The sequence below is a fragment of the Anguilla anguilla genome, chromosome 8, assembly GCF_013347855.1.
Source record: "Anguilla anguilla isolate fAngAng1 chromosome 8, fAngAng1.pri, whole genome shotgun sequence".
NCBI classification, from domain to species: domain Eukaryota; kingdom Metazoa; phylum Chordata; class Actinopteri; order Anguilliformes; family Anguillidae; genus Anguilla; species Anguilla anguilla.
Window position 1 is genome coordinate 4935379 of NC_049208.1, and position 17500 is coordinate 4952878.

The window sequence follows — 17500 nt, forward strand, 5'->3', positions numbered from 1 at the left end:
GCGTGTGTGAATCAGGTCTGCAGCGTGTGTGAATCAGGTCTGCAGCGTGTGTGAATCAGGTCTTAGGTGCTGTTCCCCAGAGCTGACTTGTGTGTGTGTGTGTGTGTCTCTCTCTCAGTCCCAAGCGCTGTACCCCGGAGGTTCTGGCTCGGTACCAGCAGGCTCTGGAGCAAGCGGTCCAGATCTCCTGCAAGTACAACGTGCCCCCGCTGCCAGGACGCACCCTACTGCTGTGTAACACGGACATGGACTTCTATACACCATGGAGCTCAAAACTGGACTTCTGCTTCCCCCGTGACCCAGAGGACCCACAGGACCAATCTGTTGACGATCTTGAACCCAAAGTGAGCCTCAACCCCTCCATAAGACTCACTCCCATTGTAAGACTCATCCCTTCCCTAAAACTCACCCCCACTGTAAGACTCATCCCCTCCATAAGACTCACCCCCACTGTAAGACTCATCCCCTCCATAAGACTCACCCCCACTGTAAGACTCACCCCCTTCATAAGACTCACCCCCACTGTAAGACTCACCCCCTTCATAAGACTCACCCCCACTGTAAGACTCACCCCCTTCATAAGACTCACCCCCACTGTAAGACTCATCCCCTCTATAAGACTCAGCCCCTCCATAAGACTCACCCCCACTGTAAGACTCACCCCCTTCATAAGGCTCACCCCCACTGTAAGACTCACCCCCGTCATAAGACTCACCCCCACTGTAAGACTCACCCCCTTCATAAGACTCACCCCCACTGTAAGACTCACCCCCTTCATAAGACTCACCCCCACTGTAAGACTCATCCCCTCCATAAGACTCACCCCCACTGTAAGACTCACCCCCTCCATAAGACTCACCCCCTTCATAAGGCTCACCCCCACTGTAAGACTCACCCCTCCATAAGACTCACCCCCTTCATAAGGCTCACCCCCACTGCAAGACTCACCCCCTCCATAAGACTCACCCCCACTGTAAGACTCACCCCCTTCATAAGACTCACCCCCACTGTAAGACTCATCCCCTCTATAAGACTCATCCCCACTGTAAGACTCATCCCCTCTATAAGACTCACCCCCACTGTAAGACTCACCCCCTTCATAAGACTCACCCCCTTCATAAGACTCATCCCCTCTATAAGACTCATCCCCTCCATAAGACTCACTCCCACTGTAAGTCTCTGTCCCTCCATAAGACTCACCCTCTCTGCAGTCTTCCTGCATCATCACCGCATTACCCACAAGGCCTTGCTGTAGCCGTTTTTAATAGTGTAATTCTCTAGGCCCAGGAGGTGGCGCTGTTGATGGCGATGATGATAGGCCACTGCAGTGAGCACTTCGAGATGCTCCTCGTCAAGAATTGTGGTTTCGAAGAGGCGGAGCTAAAATCGGACCTCTTATTGGATAACGTCTGGCACGTGATGAAGCAGGTGAAGGTAAGGCTGGCTTCTGATGGCCTGTTTTCGGTTCTATTCCCTCTATAGCCAACCTGTAATAGGACATACCCATGTGTGGTGAGAGCATGTTCCATGATTATCCCAGCTGTGCGGTCGCCTCTGTGCTACACACACTCCTGCTGCACACCCAACCTTGAAACACCACCCGCTACACACAGTCATTCACTCCAACACATACACTCTATACATACATGGCAAACATTGCTACAAACACTGATGCTTACCCCCCCCCCCAGACACACGCAAAACACTGCTTCACGCACTGATAAACACGCTCTCCTACACACGGACGCATGCACTGACACGCACGTACACGCGTTCGCTGCTACGTGCATTGCTGCACGCGCACCTGTGTAAAGATACACTCTGCTACACACAGGGCCTAACGTTCTTCCTGTTCAACAGAGGCTGAAGGAGAATTTGGGCAGACTGAAAGACTACAACGAGCTCCTCCTACACCTGGTCACCAAGAAAGCCAAGGTAACGTGCGCCTCTCCCGGGGCTGGACAACATGCCTCGGCGATAATCATCGAACGCAGTAACTCATGACAAGGACCGGCCTACCTAAAGATTGCATTCAAACTTAAAGTAATGGGAAATGTCAGGCGTGCGGGGTTTCCCACCCCAGATATGGTGTCCCGTGTCTCCTGGTTTGTCTCTTCTGAGGAGGTGAGGAGGTGAGACTGTGAACTCTCTCAGCCAATGCGGGGTTGAGTGACGGAAGTCCAGAAGAACCAGAGCAGGGAGACTGAGGTAGTGATTAACAAATAGTTCTTTAATGGTGGTAACGAGTCGGGGTAAAGGTAGGGGGAGCCAAAAACAACTAAAACGTCTTCCCGGTCAGGGTATCGGTGCTCCACTCCAGGTATTCACGCGGTCCCCTTCTGGAGAGAAATAAGAAGCACATCGGTTAGGGGGGCGGGGCTTGGTCAGTCCGGTCCGGGTCCGGCTCCTTCTTCCAGGTGCCGACTGGTGCTCCTCCCGTCTGCGAGGGGGTGTAGGGGTGAAGATCTCCCTCCCCTGTGCGGTCGCGCTCCAATCTTCTCCCTGCTCCAGCCCTGAGCGGTCCCTGTCGTCGCCCCCGGTCACACGGTCCCCTGGACTCACGGTTGCTCTTTACACAAAACAATTTGCAAGTTGTCACACCTATTCCTCTACGCGAGGAGAGAGTGGCCCACGGCCGCTTACGGTCTCTGATCCAGGTGCAGAAAGTCGCCTGGTGTAGCTCCGAAGAAATCCCCAGCCGCTCTCTCTTCCTGTGGTTGTGCTGGTCTATAAGAGCCTGCTTGCTCGTCAGTGCAAGCAGCTTCAGGTGGGCTCTGGCAGCCAATCTACCAAGCAGCTGCAGGTGTGCAGCAGAGTGGAAAATTCCCCTTACCTTCCCTCTGCTGCAGCCCTGTCCATGGTGCTGCCTGGTGTCACCTTAGGTGTTCCGTCTGGTGCTGTCCAGGGTCCTGAACGTCTCCAGGCTGTGGTTTGGTACGTAGCGCCCACTCACAACTTTTCCCAGCAGCCGCCGGTGTCGATGGGCTCGGCCGTCTTGGTGGTCTCGTGGGGAGCACCGATCAGGGATCGGGGCGCCACAAGACCCATAGATCTGGGTTTGCCTAGATTAGGGTATCAGTGGATTTTAAATTTCCCCAATCACAATTGCTTTGATGCTATTTGTGACGGGGAGACCAGGCCACATTCTTAGAAATGATATAATATTTGTGTCAGATTCACTGTTTCCTTCTCTAAGGCCACAGTTTATGCACTACATATCTGACAATACGATGATGTGTATTTTGCCGGGTGAGTCAGTGGAATCGATGTGTGGATTGACAATCGAGTTCATAGAATTAGTAGGGGTAGAGTAAATTGTGTCGATTGACAGACTGAATTGATGTGGAGATCGGGGGCTTAAAAAGACGGATTGGACATATTGACCTGTGTTATGACTGTTCTAATTTTTCAGGTGGACACGATAATCTCTTTGACGGATTGGTCTATACACAGTGACCTGGAGCATGTCTTGAACAAGTACCGGAAGGACATCAACCCTGAAACCCTGCTCATCACCATGCACCTCGCCAATAGGTATGACTCAAAACGTGTTATTTTTAAACAACGATTGCCTTACCTTGACTTCATATACACCTTACCTTTAAATATGATTTACATGTATTTCAACTAGGGATCAACAAATCATGGTACTTGAGGGCTGAAAACTGCTGGGTTTTTTCCACCCTCCCTTTACCTGGGAGTCAGGTGTGAAGACAGTCTGGCCAATCAGTAGCACTAGTTGTTCATTTAAACCCAGGCAGGCTTTGGGTTCAAGGGCCAGGTTTGATTCTCTCTGACATTCGTCTTGCCTAACAATGTGCATAACATGGATATACACCTTACCTCAAAGTACGTATGTCATGTAATGCACCTTACCTATACTTTACCTGAGCTGCCTTGTGGCTCGTCCGGTTAGAGAGGGCTCATTCTGCAGAGTTCCTCTTCTCGTTGCTCTCTAGCAACCCCTGCTGGTTGATTGCGACAGTATCCCTCACATATTCCAGTTGTAATAAAGGACATGTCGCCAATTGGAGAATAAAACATAACGTTTCGGAAGCTCCATTTTCCTTCTTTTTCTCTCTTTCACTCATTTGTTCCCTTTCTCCATCCATCTTTCAGTTTCTCTGTAAAATTTAGCTTATTCCTTCAAGTAAATTGTATGTGTGTGTGTGTGTGTGTGTGTGTGTGTGTGCATGTGGTTGTGTGTGTTCGTGTGTGCGCATTTGTGTATATGTGTGTCCGTGCGTGTGTGTGTGTGCGTGTGTGTGCGTGCATGCATGTGTGTGCGTGCATGTGTGCCTGTGTGTGTGTGTGTGTGTGTGTGTGTGTGTGTATCTGGTTGTAAATTTCAGTGGGACTAGCGTTACAATGGACCCCCAGAACATAGACAGGAACGTTGTGGAGCTGCATGGGTTCAGTGAACAGATCCTCAGGTAAGAGTAACTGTAGTACCACTTAGAACCACTGGGGGAGCTGTAGTAGCCTGTCAATGATCCCTCTTGTTTTATGCATTTTCTCTCTCTCTTTCTGTCTCAGATTTATTGGAGAAAGAGGCTCTTCCAGGCTTCTGGATCACGTGGAGCGCATTGATAAGCTGCACAGCATCCCTCCACCAGAGGGAGCCAAAGACCAGAATGGCAGAGACACTGCTGTCTGCTCCCTGCCTGCCACCCCCAAACTACGGTACACACACACATACACACATATACACACACACACACTTACACACAAACACACACACATGCGCACACGCACACAGGCACATACACGCACGTACATGCACAAACACACACTCTCACACACGCACACAGACACACACACGCACACGTGCGCACACGTTTATGCCCGGGCTGCCGTTGTGATTGGACTCTCTGTCGCCCCCAGGTGGCGAGCGGTGCGCGTGTTCGTCTCCTCCACGTTCAGGGACATGCACGGGGAGAGAGACGTGCTGGTGCGCCGCGTGTTCCCCGAGTTGCGACGCCGCGCCGCTCCGCACTGCCTCTACCTGCAGGAGGTGGAACTGCGCTGGGGCATCACCGAGGAGGAGGCAGGCCGGGCCCTGGAACTCTGCCTGTCGCACGTCTGCCGCAGCCAGCTGCTGCTCGGCATTCTGGGAGAGAGGTACGGCCTGGTGCCCCCTGCCCCTGCGCTGCCACCACTGCCACAGTACCAATGGGTGAGATATCGTCCTGTATCTGTCTATCACTCTCTCTCTTTCTCAGGCTCTCTCTCTCTCTCTCTCTCTCTCTCTCTCTTTCTCACTTGCTCTTTCTCTCTCTCTCCCCCTCCCTCTCTCTCTCACACGCTCTCTCACTGTATATTCAGTGTTTATTGGATGTTTTCTGCAGATAAGCTCCGCCCCCGCCGGTCTGTCCATCACAGAAATGGAGATTCGTCAGTTCCAGGATCTTCACCCGGATTCTGCTCAGAACCGCATGTTCTTCTACTTCAGAACACCTCAGCTGGCAAGGTACACACACTCTACCTCACCTGCTCAGGGACACACACTCTACCTCACCTGCTCAGGTACACACACTCTACCTCACCTGCTCAGGGACACACACTCTACCTCACCTGCCCAGGTACACACACTCTACCTCACCTGCCCAGGTACACACACTCTACCTCACCTGCTCAGGTACACACACTCTACCTCACCTGCTCAGGTACACACACTCTACCTCACCTGCCCAGGTACACGCACTCTACCTCACCTGCTCAGGTACACACACTCTACCTCACCTGCTCAGGTACACACACTCTACCTCACCTGCTCAGGGACACACACTCTACCTCACCTGTCCAGGTACAGGTACACACACTCTACCTCACCTGCTCAGGTACACACACTCTACCTCACCTGCCCAGGTACACACACTCTACCTCACTTTAGTCTAATGACATATTTGTAATACCCCAACAGCACATTAATAACACCTGAATTTTGAGCTTCATTGCATCTGCGTGTGTGTGTGTGTCTATGTGTGTGTGTGTGTGTGTGTGTATGTGTGTGTGTGCACGCACGTGATTGGTCAGGTCTGTCCCGGTTAGCTGGAGGGGTGACTTTGCGGCGGAGTCGAAGGATGCCGAGTCCAAAATGGCCGATCTGAAAAGCAGAATTCTGCAAAGCGGAGCCAAAGTCACCGAAGAGTGAGTTCTACTGCAGTACAATTTTCTCACAACAAATACAGAATACAGACAACGCAGAACGATGAACCAGAGCTGTGCTTTAAGCACTATAATGGATGTTTTTTTTTCTCCCTCCCTTTTCCCCGGATTCTCCCCTCCCCCCACTCTCAGTTACCCCTGTGAGTGGGGTGGTGTTGCTGATGGGAAGCCGTATGTGAAAGGCCTGGAGCGGTTTGAGAAGACGGTGTTGGACGACCTCTGGGGGGCGCTGGTGGCGCATTTCATTGAGGTCAGAGACAGCTGGTGTCTGTGCGCTAAACGCTAACGATGAGAGAGAGCTGGTGTCTGTGCGCTAAACGCTAACGATGAGAGAGAGAGCTGGTGTCTGTACGCTAAACGCTAACGATGAAAGAGAGCTGGTGTCTGTATGCTAAACGCTAACGATGAGAGAGAGCTGGTGTCTGTGCGCTAAACGCTAACGATGAGAGAGAGAGCTGGTGTCTGTACGCTAAACGCTAACGATGAAAGAGAGCTGGTGTCTGTATGCTAAACGCTAACGATGAGAGAGAGCTGGTGTCTGTACGCTAACTGCTAACGATGAGAGAGAGAGCTGGTGTCTGTGCGCTAAACGCTAACGATGAGAGAGAGAGCTGGTGTCTGTACGCTAAACGCTAACGATGAGAGAGAGCTGGTGTCTGTGCGCTAAACGCTAACGACGAGAGAGAGCTGGTGTCTGTACGCTAAACGCTAACGATGAGAGAGAGCTGGTGTCTGTACGCTAAACGCTAACGATGAGAGAGAGCTGGTGTCTGTACGCTAAACGCTAACGATGAGAGAGAGCTGGTGTCTGTATGCTAAACGCTAACGATGAGAGAGAGCTGGTGTCTGTACGCTAAACGCTAACGATGAGAGAGAGCTGGTGTCTGTACGTTAAACGCTAACGATGAGAGAGAGCTGGTGTCTGTACGCTAAACGCTAACGATGAGAGAGAGCTGGTGTCTGTATGCTAAACGCTAACGATGAGAGAGAGCTGGTGTCTGTACGCTAAGCGCTAACGATGAGAGAGAGCTGGTGTCTGTGCGCTAAACGCTAACGATGAGAGAGAGCTGGTGTCTGTGCGCTAAACGCTAATGATGAGAGAGAGCTGGTGTCTGTACGCTAAATGCTAACGATGAGAGAGAGCTGGTGTCTGTACGCTAAACGCTAACGATGAGAGAGAGAGCTGGTGTCTGTGCGCTAAATGCTAACGATGAGAGAGAACTGGTGTCTGTGCGCTAAACGCTAACGATGAGAGAGAACTGGTGCTTGTACGCTAAATGCTAACGATGAGAGAGAGCTGGTGTCTGTGCGCTAAACGCTAACGATGAGAGAGAGCTGGTGCCTGTACGCTAAACGCTAACGATGAGAGAGAGAGCTGGTGTCTGTACGCTAAACGCTAACGATGAGAGAGAGAGCTGGTGCTTGTACGCTAAACGCTAACGATGAGAGAGAGCTGGTGCTTGTACGCTAAACGCTAACGATGAGAGAGAGCTGATGCTTGTATGCTAAATGCTAACAATGAGAGAGAGCTGATGTCTGTGCGCTAAACGCTAACGATGAGAGAGAGCTGGTGTCTGTATGCTAAACGCTAACGATGAGAGAGAGCTGGTGTCTGTACGCTAAACGCTAACGATGAGAGAGAGCTGGTGCCTGTACGCTAAACGCTAACGATGAGAGAGAGCTGGTGTCTGTACGCTAAACGCTAACGATGAGAGAGAGCTGGTGTCTGTGCGCTAAACGCTAACGATGAGAGAGAGCTGGTGTCTGTACGCTAAACGCTAACGATGAGAGAGAGCTGGTGCTTGTACGCTAAACGCTAACGATGAGAGAGAGCTGGTGTCTGTGCGCTAAATTCTAATGCTTTGGCATGTCCTGGAGCTACAGGATTCACGTTTTTTTGTGCATCTGAACAGGAAGTGGACGAGACAGAGGTCACGGAACAGGAAATGTTCCAGGACGCGCAGTCTCGGCAGTGTTACGGGCGGGACAAGCTGATTGCCGCGGCGATGAAGACCGTACAGGACGCTCAGCGCAGACAGGGCGGGGCCAGGGGCATTGTGCTGGTGGAGGGGGGGCCCGGAGAGGGGAAGACCGTGTTCATGGTAACCATGATTACACAGGAGTCTATGCTTATATGTTCAAATATGCCATTTATACCTAAATGTGTACTCGCGTGCACAGCTGTGCAAGCAGTGTGATGCTGAGTGAGTCACTGTCCAATAGGAATCTCAGTGGTGTACTGTATAAGCAGACTGTGTGGTGTTCTGAACCAATAGAAGACTGTGTGATGCACTGACCAATAGGAGGCCCCTTTCTGCAGGCTGCACTTGCCAATGCACTGAGGAGCCCAGACAAATCTCAGAAAGCATCTGGCTGTGATGTCATCTCCTACTTCACTGCTGCCAGCCAATCAGCACAGAGTGTGGAGCAGCTGCTGCGCTGCCTCATCCAATGGCTGAGGAAGAGGCTAGGAAAAGGGGAGGAGACTTGCCTCCCTACATCTTATAAGTAAGTGTGTTTGTTTGTGGGCAGCTGTTCTGTTTATTTTATTATTAATAATACTAATCATAATAATAATAACAGCTGCAGAACTAGTCTATTCTCTCTATATCTAGTGCACTAAAAATGCATGATGCTGACGGGCAGTCTCGTTGCTATAGAAACCTGTTGGCAGAATTCCACACAGAACTCAAAGCCCTGAGTGAAGCAAGGAAGAGCCAACCACTGGCTCTGCTGGTTGATGGGGTGGAGCTTATACAGGATGCCAGAGGCCAGCTGCGGTTTGACTGGATACCACAGGACCTCCCTCTGGTCAGTAAACATAGGCTGGCTTTCACTCAGAGAAATATTTGCTGTGCGCCAACTCTATACTGTAGATTATTTTGTGTGAAGTAAAAATTGTTTTATTCCAGGAATGTTTTATGCCATAAAAACCTACCTAATTTCTCAGGGTGTATCTTTGGTACTGAGTGTCACCCCAAACTCAACCCTCCGGCACACTCTGGCAAAGATGAAGGGTTCCTCTGTGTTTTCCTTGGGACCGCTTTCCATGCTGGACAGAAGGGAGATTGTTCAGACGGAGCTTGCGATGTACGGGAAGAAACTGAGCGACTCGGCGTTTAACAACCAGGTTTGTGCCCTGAGGTGAAGTGCTGAGTGTACAACATCGCCTGAGACCTAGTGGGTAATATTCTGTGTGTGTGTGCGTGTGTGTGTGTAGCTGCAGTCGCTGATGATGAAGAAGGGTTCTGCCAGCCCGCTGTACCTACACATGGCCTGTGAGGAACTGAGGAGCTTTGCCGTGTTTGAAAAGGTAAGAGCTCACCTGGGAGGAGCTCACCTGAACCAGAGCTCATCTGTATCAGAGCTCACCTGGGAGGAGCTCACCTGCACCAGAGCTCACCTGGGAGCAGTACTGGGGATGATGATGATGATGATGAGGAAGACCGTGATTAAGTTGATGATGGTGGGGCGACATAGCTCAGGAGGTAAGAGCGGTTGTCTGGTAGTCGGAGGGTTGCTAGTTCGATCCCCGCCCTGGGCGTGTCGAAGTGTCCCTGAGCAAGACACCTAACCCCTAACTACTCTGGTGAATGAGAGGTATCAATTGTAAAGCGCTTTGGATAAAAGCGCTATATAAATGCAGTCCATTTACCATTTTACCATTTATGGTGATCGAGATGATGGTGATAGTTAGGGTGATGAGGGTTTTGGTGATGGTGGTGATGATGTTGATGAAGGTGATGCTGATGGAGATGATGGTGATAGTTAGGGTGATGAGGGTTTTGGTGATGCGATGGTGGTGGTGATGATGTTGATGATGGTGATAGTTAGGCTGATGAGGGTTTTGGTGATGGTGGTGGTGGTGATGATGTTGATGAAGGTGATGCTGATGGAGATGATGGTGATAGTTAGGGTGATGAGGGTTTTGGTGATGCGATGGTGGTGGTGATGATGTTGATGGTGTTGGAGATGATAGTGATAGTTTGGCTAATGAAGGTTTTGGTGATGATGGTGGTGGTGATGATGTTGATGAAGGTGAGGGTGATAGTTTGGGTGATGAATATTATGGGTGATGATGATGGTGGTGATGATGTTGATGAAGGTGATGGTGATAGTTTGGGTGATGAGGGTTTTGGTGATGATGATGTTGATGAAGGTGATGGTGATAGTTTGGGTGATGAATATTATGGGTGATGATGATGGTGGTGATGATGTTGATGAAGGTGATGGTGATAGTTTGGGTGATGAGGGTTTTGGTGGTGGTGATGGTGGTAGTTTGGGCAATGATGGTGGTGGTGCTGATGATGTTGATGAAGGTGACGGTGATAGTTTGGGTGATGAGGGTTTTGGTGATGATGATGGTGGTGATGATGTTGATGAAGGTGATGGTGGTAGTTTGGGTGATGATGGTGGTGGTGCTGTTGATGTTGATGAAGGTGATAGTTATGGGGATGCTTGTATTGCTGATGCTGTGGTTATAATATTGTTGATGAAGGTGATGGTGATGATGTTGATGAAGGCGATGGTTATGGAAATGTCAATGACAGTTTTGATGATGATGATGATGATGTTGTTGATAATTTTATTTAAGGTTATGGTTATGGTGATGATAGTACTGATGATGATGATGATGTTGATGATGTAAATTGAGGTTATAGTTATGGTGATGATAGTACTGATGATGATGATGTTGTTGATGATGTTAATTAAGGTAACAGTTATGGGGATGATGGTATTGATGTTGATGATGATGATGATGATGTTGCTCTGCAGATGAAGGACAGTCTCCAGTCCCTCCCTCAGGCAGTGGGGCCGCTGGTTAAGCAGGCACTGCTCAGAATGCAGTCCCAGGTCAGGGGGCTCGGCTGGGCCCTGGCAGCACTGACCGTCAGCCACTGCGGTAAGCAGCACACACTGCACACACTCTACACACACTCTACACACTCCCCAGACACACTCTACACGCTCCACACACTGCACAAACTCTACACACACTCTACACACACTACACACTCCCCAGACACACTCTACACGCTCTACACACTCAACACACTCCCTGCACACACTCTACACATACTGTACACACACTGCACAAACTCTACACAAACTCTACACACACTACACACTCCCTACACACACACTACAAACTCCCTACACACACTCTGCACAAACTATGCACACTCTACACACACTCTACCCACTCCCTACACACTTCCTACACACACTCTACACACTTTACACAGTCATTACACACACACACTACACACTACATAAATTGCGTGTTCACTGTATTGCTTTCACACACTCAGTACATGCCCATCATCACTCGTGCACGCACACACACGCACACGAACACACACGCACATACACACACTGTGGACAGAGTGATAATTGTTCAGCATGGCCCTGGTGACCATGTTGTCTTTGTGTTTATTTTTTTTTTGCAGGACTGAGAGAAAGAGATCTCTACGCAATACTGAGCATGTGCAGTGAGCTCTCTTCCGGGAGCGGAATGGTCACATGGCAGGAAATGCTGAAGCTGGCCAGGAAGCCGCAGGAACGCATCCCCATGGCAACCTTTTCCCAGTTTTTCCGAACTTTGCAGAGGTATTCCCATGTTCGCACGGAATAGTCTCCTGTAAACTTAGCACTAAAGTAACAGAAGTTTACAGGAGATCGGGGCCTCCAGTGGCGTAGCCCGTAGAGCGATTTCCTCACGCTCGTCGCGAGCCGCGACGTCGGCGGTTCGAGTCCGACCGCCGCAGACCTTTGCCGCATGTCTCTCTCTCTCTCCTCCTAGTTCTTCCTGTCTCTCTACACTATCCTGTCTAATTAAGCTGAAAAAAAGCCAAAAAAAAAAAGTTTACATTATTCCCGTGTTAGTATAGGCGGTTAGCATATCCATGCCAGTACATGAGGTTGGCATTATATTCATGTTAGTCCAGTTAAGCCCATGTTGGTGTGTATACCTAGAATGTTGTATGTAACCGTATACAGAGTAGAACAGCATAAATAGGAGGGAACCTGTCTTGCAGCCTGATTGGTCAACCCTACTCCCAAGGCCCGGAAGACTCTCTGACTTTGACCAATCCTGAGGTGAGGTCTGCCTTTGAGCAGCTCTTCCTGTCAGGAGCGGGTGACAAGGCCAGAGCGCACAGCCTATTGGCAGGTGAGGTTACGCACACGCACACGCACACGCACACACACACACACACACACACACACACACACGCACACATGTTCAGTCACGCACATGCACACACACACACACGCACATCCATGCATGCACGCATGCATCACAGACATCAGACATTAATCATTTGTTATGTGCAGGAATAACAAATGATTAATGCTCACTATAAACACATATTTGTTTCTGTCTGTTCTCGTGTGTGTATGTCTGTATCACTGTTTGTTGGTGTGTTTATTTCTGTGTGTTTTTATCTCAATCTAACTACACATTGTCTGTCTGTCTCTCTCTCTCCCCCTCTCTCTCGCTCGCTCTCTCTCTCTCTCTCACACACTCTTTCTCTCTCCCACTCTGTCTCGCTCACACACTCTTTCTCTCTCTCTCTCTCTCTCTCTCTCTCTCTCTCTCTCTCTCTCTCACACACTCTTTCTCTCTCCCACTCTGTCTCGCTCACACACGCTTTCTCTCTCTCTCTCACGCTCTCTCTCTCTCTCAGCACACCTCTGGACGCTCAGTGACCCTCAGGGAAAGGACACGTTTGTTCACTGCGAAGCGGATGCCGTCATCCACCTTCCCGCCCACCTGGTCAGTGACTCCACCCCCTCACCGTGTCATTGGCTGTGTCATTAGCTGCGGTGGCTGACACATGTGGTTTAGAGGAGAGCACATGCATGTCTGTGTTGTCCTCATTGGACAATGGCAGTTGCAGTAATGGCTGCCACTTCGGCATGATTGAACATTTCAAACTGAAGAGACAAAGGGGAAAGAAAAAAAAAGGAAATTTGTCATTAAATTATTTGAAAATGTCTTTTTCTTGCTTCTCCTCATTTAGATGAGCAGTGGCCAGATGGCAGCGATGAGCTTCCTGCTGTCCAGCTTCCACTTCCTGTATGCTAATGTTCGGCACGGACTCCTGCACCACCTCCTGGAAACCTACAGCCAGTTTGGTGAGCCACAAAAAGTACAATGTGACACTCTGGTGAACTACAGTTCCCAGGAGCCACTGCTCATCTGTTCAATCCTACCACCTGTCTGTGACTTTCTGAAAGCATCAAGCCAATGAGAACTTCAGAAGCCATCATGCAACAGTTTTAGTTATGAAGTAACTGAGGTTGATTCCAAAAGACAAAATACAGAGTACAGTTCATGCTGCTATATCAACAACTGATTGATGCAAGTAAATAAAGTAACTGTACAAGAAACATAGAGGTGAGTTAAATCAATGTAAGGGAGGAAAAAGAAACATTAAGTCTTCTGAACAGTTACTAGACAGACGGAGAGGTGTTGCTACTTCTCTGATAGTGTGTTTTTCTACCCAGGGTACTTTGTGTATCGTACATAATTTTTTCTGATCCTTGCGAAAGCATTGTAATCCTGGACTCCCCCAGCGAGTCATTAAAGACAGGAGTAAACACTCATTAACCCTTTGAAGAGAAGGTTTTTTTTGTTGAATGTTCCAGTGAGTCAGTGTTCTAGAACTCCATTGCTGTCAGTTACCAGCAGTGATTGTTACATCAGCATTAGAATGTTCAGTTAAGAACATTCAAATCACACTTTTGTGATCTTACACCTCAAAGGGTTGAGATTGAGACAGAAGTAAGCGCTCACTGAAACCTGATTTGGGTCGATTTCTTTTTCGTGTTCCTGCTCCTGAAGAGTCCCAGAATTCCACCGCCGCTGACTCGGCTCCTCCCGGCAACCTGGAAGAATGTCGCAGTTTCCTGAAACGACACGCCCCCCTGTTCTCCCGTTGGCCAGCTCTCTTCCTGCAGCAGGCGCTCAACGAGCCGGACGGCAGCGCTCCTCACTCCTGGGCCCAGGGCATTGTGGGAAATGGGCGACGGAGTGGGGCTGGGGGCGTGCGCTTGATGAGGTGGCTGAATAAACCTGAACAGCTCTGTGTGGCGGACAGGTAATCCATCCGCCTGCACCTGCCGTTCTGCTTCGATGGCCTGAATCTGGGTTTGTACCTGAGCGAATGTGACACCTGCCCTTCACAGCGAGCTGCTCTCCTCTTACCTGTCCAAACCCACCTGTGTGGCTCTGAGCCCTGGGCACACCTTGGCGGCCGTGGGCACTGAGAATGGGTCCCTGCACCTCATCCACAGAGAGACCGGACAGGTAAACGCACCTGTCAGTCACAAATGTCCCCGCCCCCACCACTGTTTAGGAAATCTCACTCATTGAAGAAATCTTTTTTATTTTTTTTGTGAAACACTGAACATATATACAGATTATCACAGAAATAACAAGAAATAAACATATTTAAATAAACAGGTTTCTTGAGGCTTTAACATGGACATGAAATTTAAATTCAGAATTTATCACATAATGTTTGGTCTTATTGGCTTCAAAATGTGTGCAATGCTCTCTACTCTCTAAGTATGATGTCATAAAGGCCGTAAATACTACGAAATTTGGTTTCTGATTTGTAAATCATACGATATTTATGTAAACTTGAGATGGTTGATAACACACTTTGTATTGAAGAAAATGACCTTCCCTTTGGTGTTCACAGGAAGTGCAGTCATTGGTAAACTGTATGTTGATTGGTGTTTACAGGAAGTGAGGTCATTGGTAAACTGTGTGTTGGTTGGTGTTTACAGGAAGTGAGGTCATTGGTAAACTGTGTGTTGGTTGGTGTTCACAGGAAGTGAGGTCATTGGTCAGCAGCTGTGATGGCATCTCTGGGTGCTGCTTCCTGGAGGAGGGACTTCTGGCATCCACCTCCTTTGACGGACGGCTGGAAGTGTGGGACATCGAGAACGGTTGCAGGTGACTGAACACTGCAGCGCAGTGAACATCAAGCTGAACACCATAGCCAACGTAACGTAATGACAGAAAGTGGCTGCCACTAAACGGTGAAAAAAAATTGGTTGTACCACCTGTGTCTTTCAAGGACTGCACACGTGGATGCCCATACCAACAGGATCACAGGATGTGATGTCAGTGGAGACAGGAAGCGCCTGGCCACAGTCTCTCTGGACTTCAATCTGAAGGTGAGAGTGCATGCATGTTCTTAAGTAAACCACAAGCCTTAAGCAGCAGCGATCACTGGGTTTGTGCTGTGTTTGTGCTGGCAGTGGCGTGCGATGTTAGGCCTGAGGGTTAGGCTGAATCGCGCTTTGACGTCCTGCGGATGGACTTGGACAGCAGTCAGTCACACGCTTCCTGCGTTTCCCCAGGTCTGGTCTCCAAACGGAACTCTGGTGACAGCACTGCTCAACCCGTGCCCTCTGAACTGCGTCACCTTTGACCCCGAGGGTCAGGTGCTGGCAGTCGGGGGGTGGGACGGGGGCGTCCGTCTGTGGAACTGGCTCCGTGGAGAGGCCCTGGGGGTGAGTGTGGGGGGGGGGAGGGAGCGAGGATGGGGGGCAGTGTGTATTTCAGCAGATAAAACATTATTTGTCCGTAGAACATTTAAACTCTCCCAATCTCTCTCTCTCTCTCCGCCTTCCTCCACACCTCCCATTCTCTGTCTCTCTTCCTCTCACTTTTTCCACACCTCCCATTCTGTCTCTCTCTCACTCTCTCCCTGTCCTCCACCCTGCCCCCCCCCCCCCCTTCTCTCTTTTTCAGACTCTCTCAGGGCATCAGCAGTCCGTCCGAAGTCTCTCTTTCTCTCCCTCCACCTCTCTTCTCTCCTCTGGCAGTCTCTCGGGTGAGGTGAGACTGTGGGCAGTACCGGCGTTGTCCTGCGTGGGGTGCTATAGGGCTCACCAGGGGTCCGCAGAAGTGCTGAACTTCGTGGAGAGAGGAGAGCTACTGCTGAGCGCTGGGGAAGATGGTGTGGTGAGACCCGTTATAAACTATCCCACAATGCACTGTGCACTCTAAACACCACACTATACACACAACATATATCATATGCTGTTCTCAATATATTCACACTATACACACTGGCCACCACACTCTATACACACTACACTGTACTCACTACAAACACTGAACTATACGCACTCCATGTACTATACTCACTATATTCACAATATACACACTACCCACCATGCACTATACACACTACACTGTACACTCTACAAACATTATGCACTATACACAGGCCACACACTATACTCAATATATTCACACTATGCATACTACACTCAGCACACTATAGACACACAGCACTGTACTCTCTACATTATACACTATACACACCATATACTATACACTGTTCTAGTGGTATTCACTCTACACCCTACAGACCACACATTATAAACTCTACGCTGCACACTCTAAAAACATTGTACACTATACGCAAAACATATACACTATATTCACACACTATACATGCATTCAGTGTACACACACAACATTTGACTCATTACACTGTACACACGGTTCATGCAATGCACGCAATAAGCACTGATGACACAGTACATTATACACACAGTATACTCACATTATACATGAAATACATACACTAAACACACAATGTGCTGAACCCAATGCATTGGTACCTCAGTTTTTTTTATTTTAAGTTGTGTTACTTTTGTTTAAAGTCCTAAATGGATCAGCATCTGAATAAATTTCTGATCTTTTTCTAATCATCACCAGCTAACAGGGATCTCAGAGATCTGCTGGAGCTGAAGGTCTTGTATGTTTCATGGGTGAATTCAGTACAAAGCTTCCTTTTCTCTGTACATCAAAACTAGTTTTGTCACAATTCATCCTTTTGGGTTTCTAGCACACATGTTTAAAATGGCTTTTGTGCAATTCTTGTTGCACTTTATTTTCTTTATAATTAGATTTTGAAAAATGTTTTTTTTCTTTTTTCGTCCCTAATTGGGGAGAAAGCCCAATCACGCATGCGCACACGGCAAAGGTCGTTGCAGCCTCTTGTCGATTCGAGAGAGCGGAGACGAGCTTACACACGTGACATCTGCTGTGGTTTACCGCGTTCTCTCTCCCCTCCTCACCCTCAGGTCCAGGTGTGGTCAGGTGGTCTTGGAGAGGAAATGGCCGTGCTGAAGGAGGACAAGGTCTGTACAGATCCCGTGTGCATTTCACCCTTTGGGAGAGTAGGTTTTTTTTTTTTTTTTTTGGAATGTTCGGAATGAAAATCAGTGTTCTAGAACTTTGTTGCATTCAGTTACCAGTAGTGACTGTGACATCAGTGTTGGAATGTCCAGTTTAGAA

The 17500-nt window shown here is 49.1% G+C and overlaps 1 protein-coding gene across 1 annotated transcript in view; it reads left to right on the top strand.

Moving 5' to 3' along the window:
• tep1 (telomerase-associated protein 1) overlaps positions 1–17500 on the top strand; it is a 38889-nt gene that overhangs the window by 9102 nt on the left and 12287 nt on the right. The window contains exons 13-39 of the mRNA XM_035429311.1: positions 119–344; positions 1282–1434; positions 1861–1935; positions 3413–3628; positions 4315–4433; positions 4537–4683; positions 4885–5176; positions 5349–5470; positions 6037–6150; positions 6301–6418; positions 8082–8270; positions 8489–8676; positions 8829–8979; positions 9119–9298; positions 9389–9481; positions 10945–11071; positions 11619–11778; positions 12207–12340; positions 12858–12946; positions 13194–13308; positions 14018–14273; positions 14362–14482; positions 15012–15136; positions 15261–15360; positions 15547–15699; positions 15941–16153; positions 17287–17343. Coding sequence (XP_035285202.1) covers positions 119–344; positions 1282–1434; positions 1861–1935; positions 3413–3628; positions 4315–4433; positions 4537–4683; positions 4885–5176; positions 5349–5470; positions 6037–6150; positions 6301–6418; positions 8082–8270; positions 8489–8676; positions 8829–8979; positions 9119–9298; positions 9389–9481; positions 10945–11071; positions 11619–11778; positions 12207–12340; positions 12858–12946; positions 13194–13308; positions 14018–14273; positions 14362–14482; positions 15012–15136; positions 15261–15360; positions 15547–15699; positions 15941–16153; positions 17287–17343 — 4033 coding nt within the window. The remainder of the gene's footprint in view (positions 1–118; positions 345–1281; positions 1435–1860; positions 1936–3412; positions 3629–4314; positions 4434–4536; positions 4684–4884; positions 5177–5348; positions 5471–6036; positions 6151–6300; positions 6419–8081; positions 8271–8488; positions 8677–8828; positions 8980–9118; positions 9299–9388; positions 9482–10944; positions 11072–11618; positions 11779–12206; positions 12341–12857; positions 12947–13193; positions 13309–14017; positions 14274–14361; positions 14483–15011; positions 15137–15260; positions 15361–15546; positions 15700–15940; positions 16154–17286; positions 17344–17500) is intronic.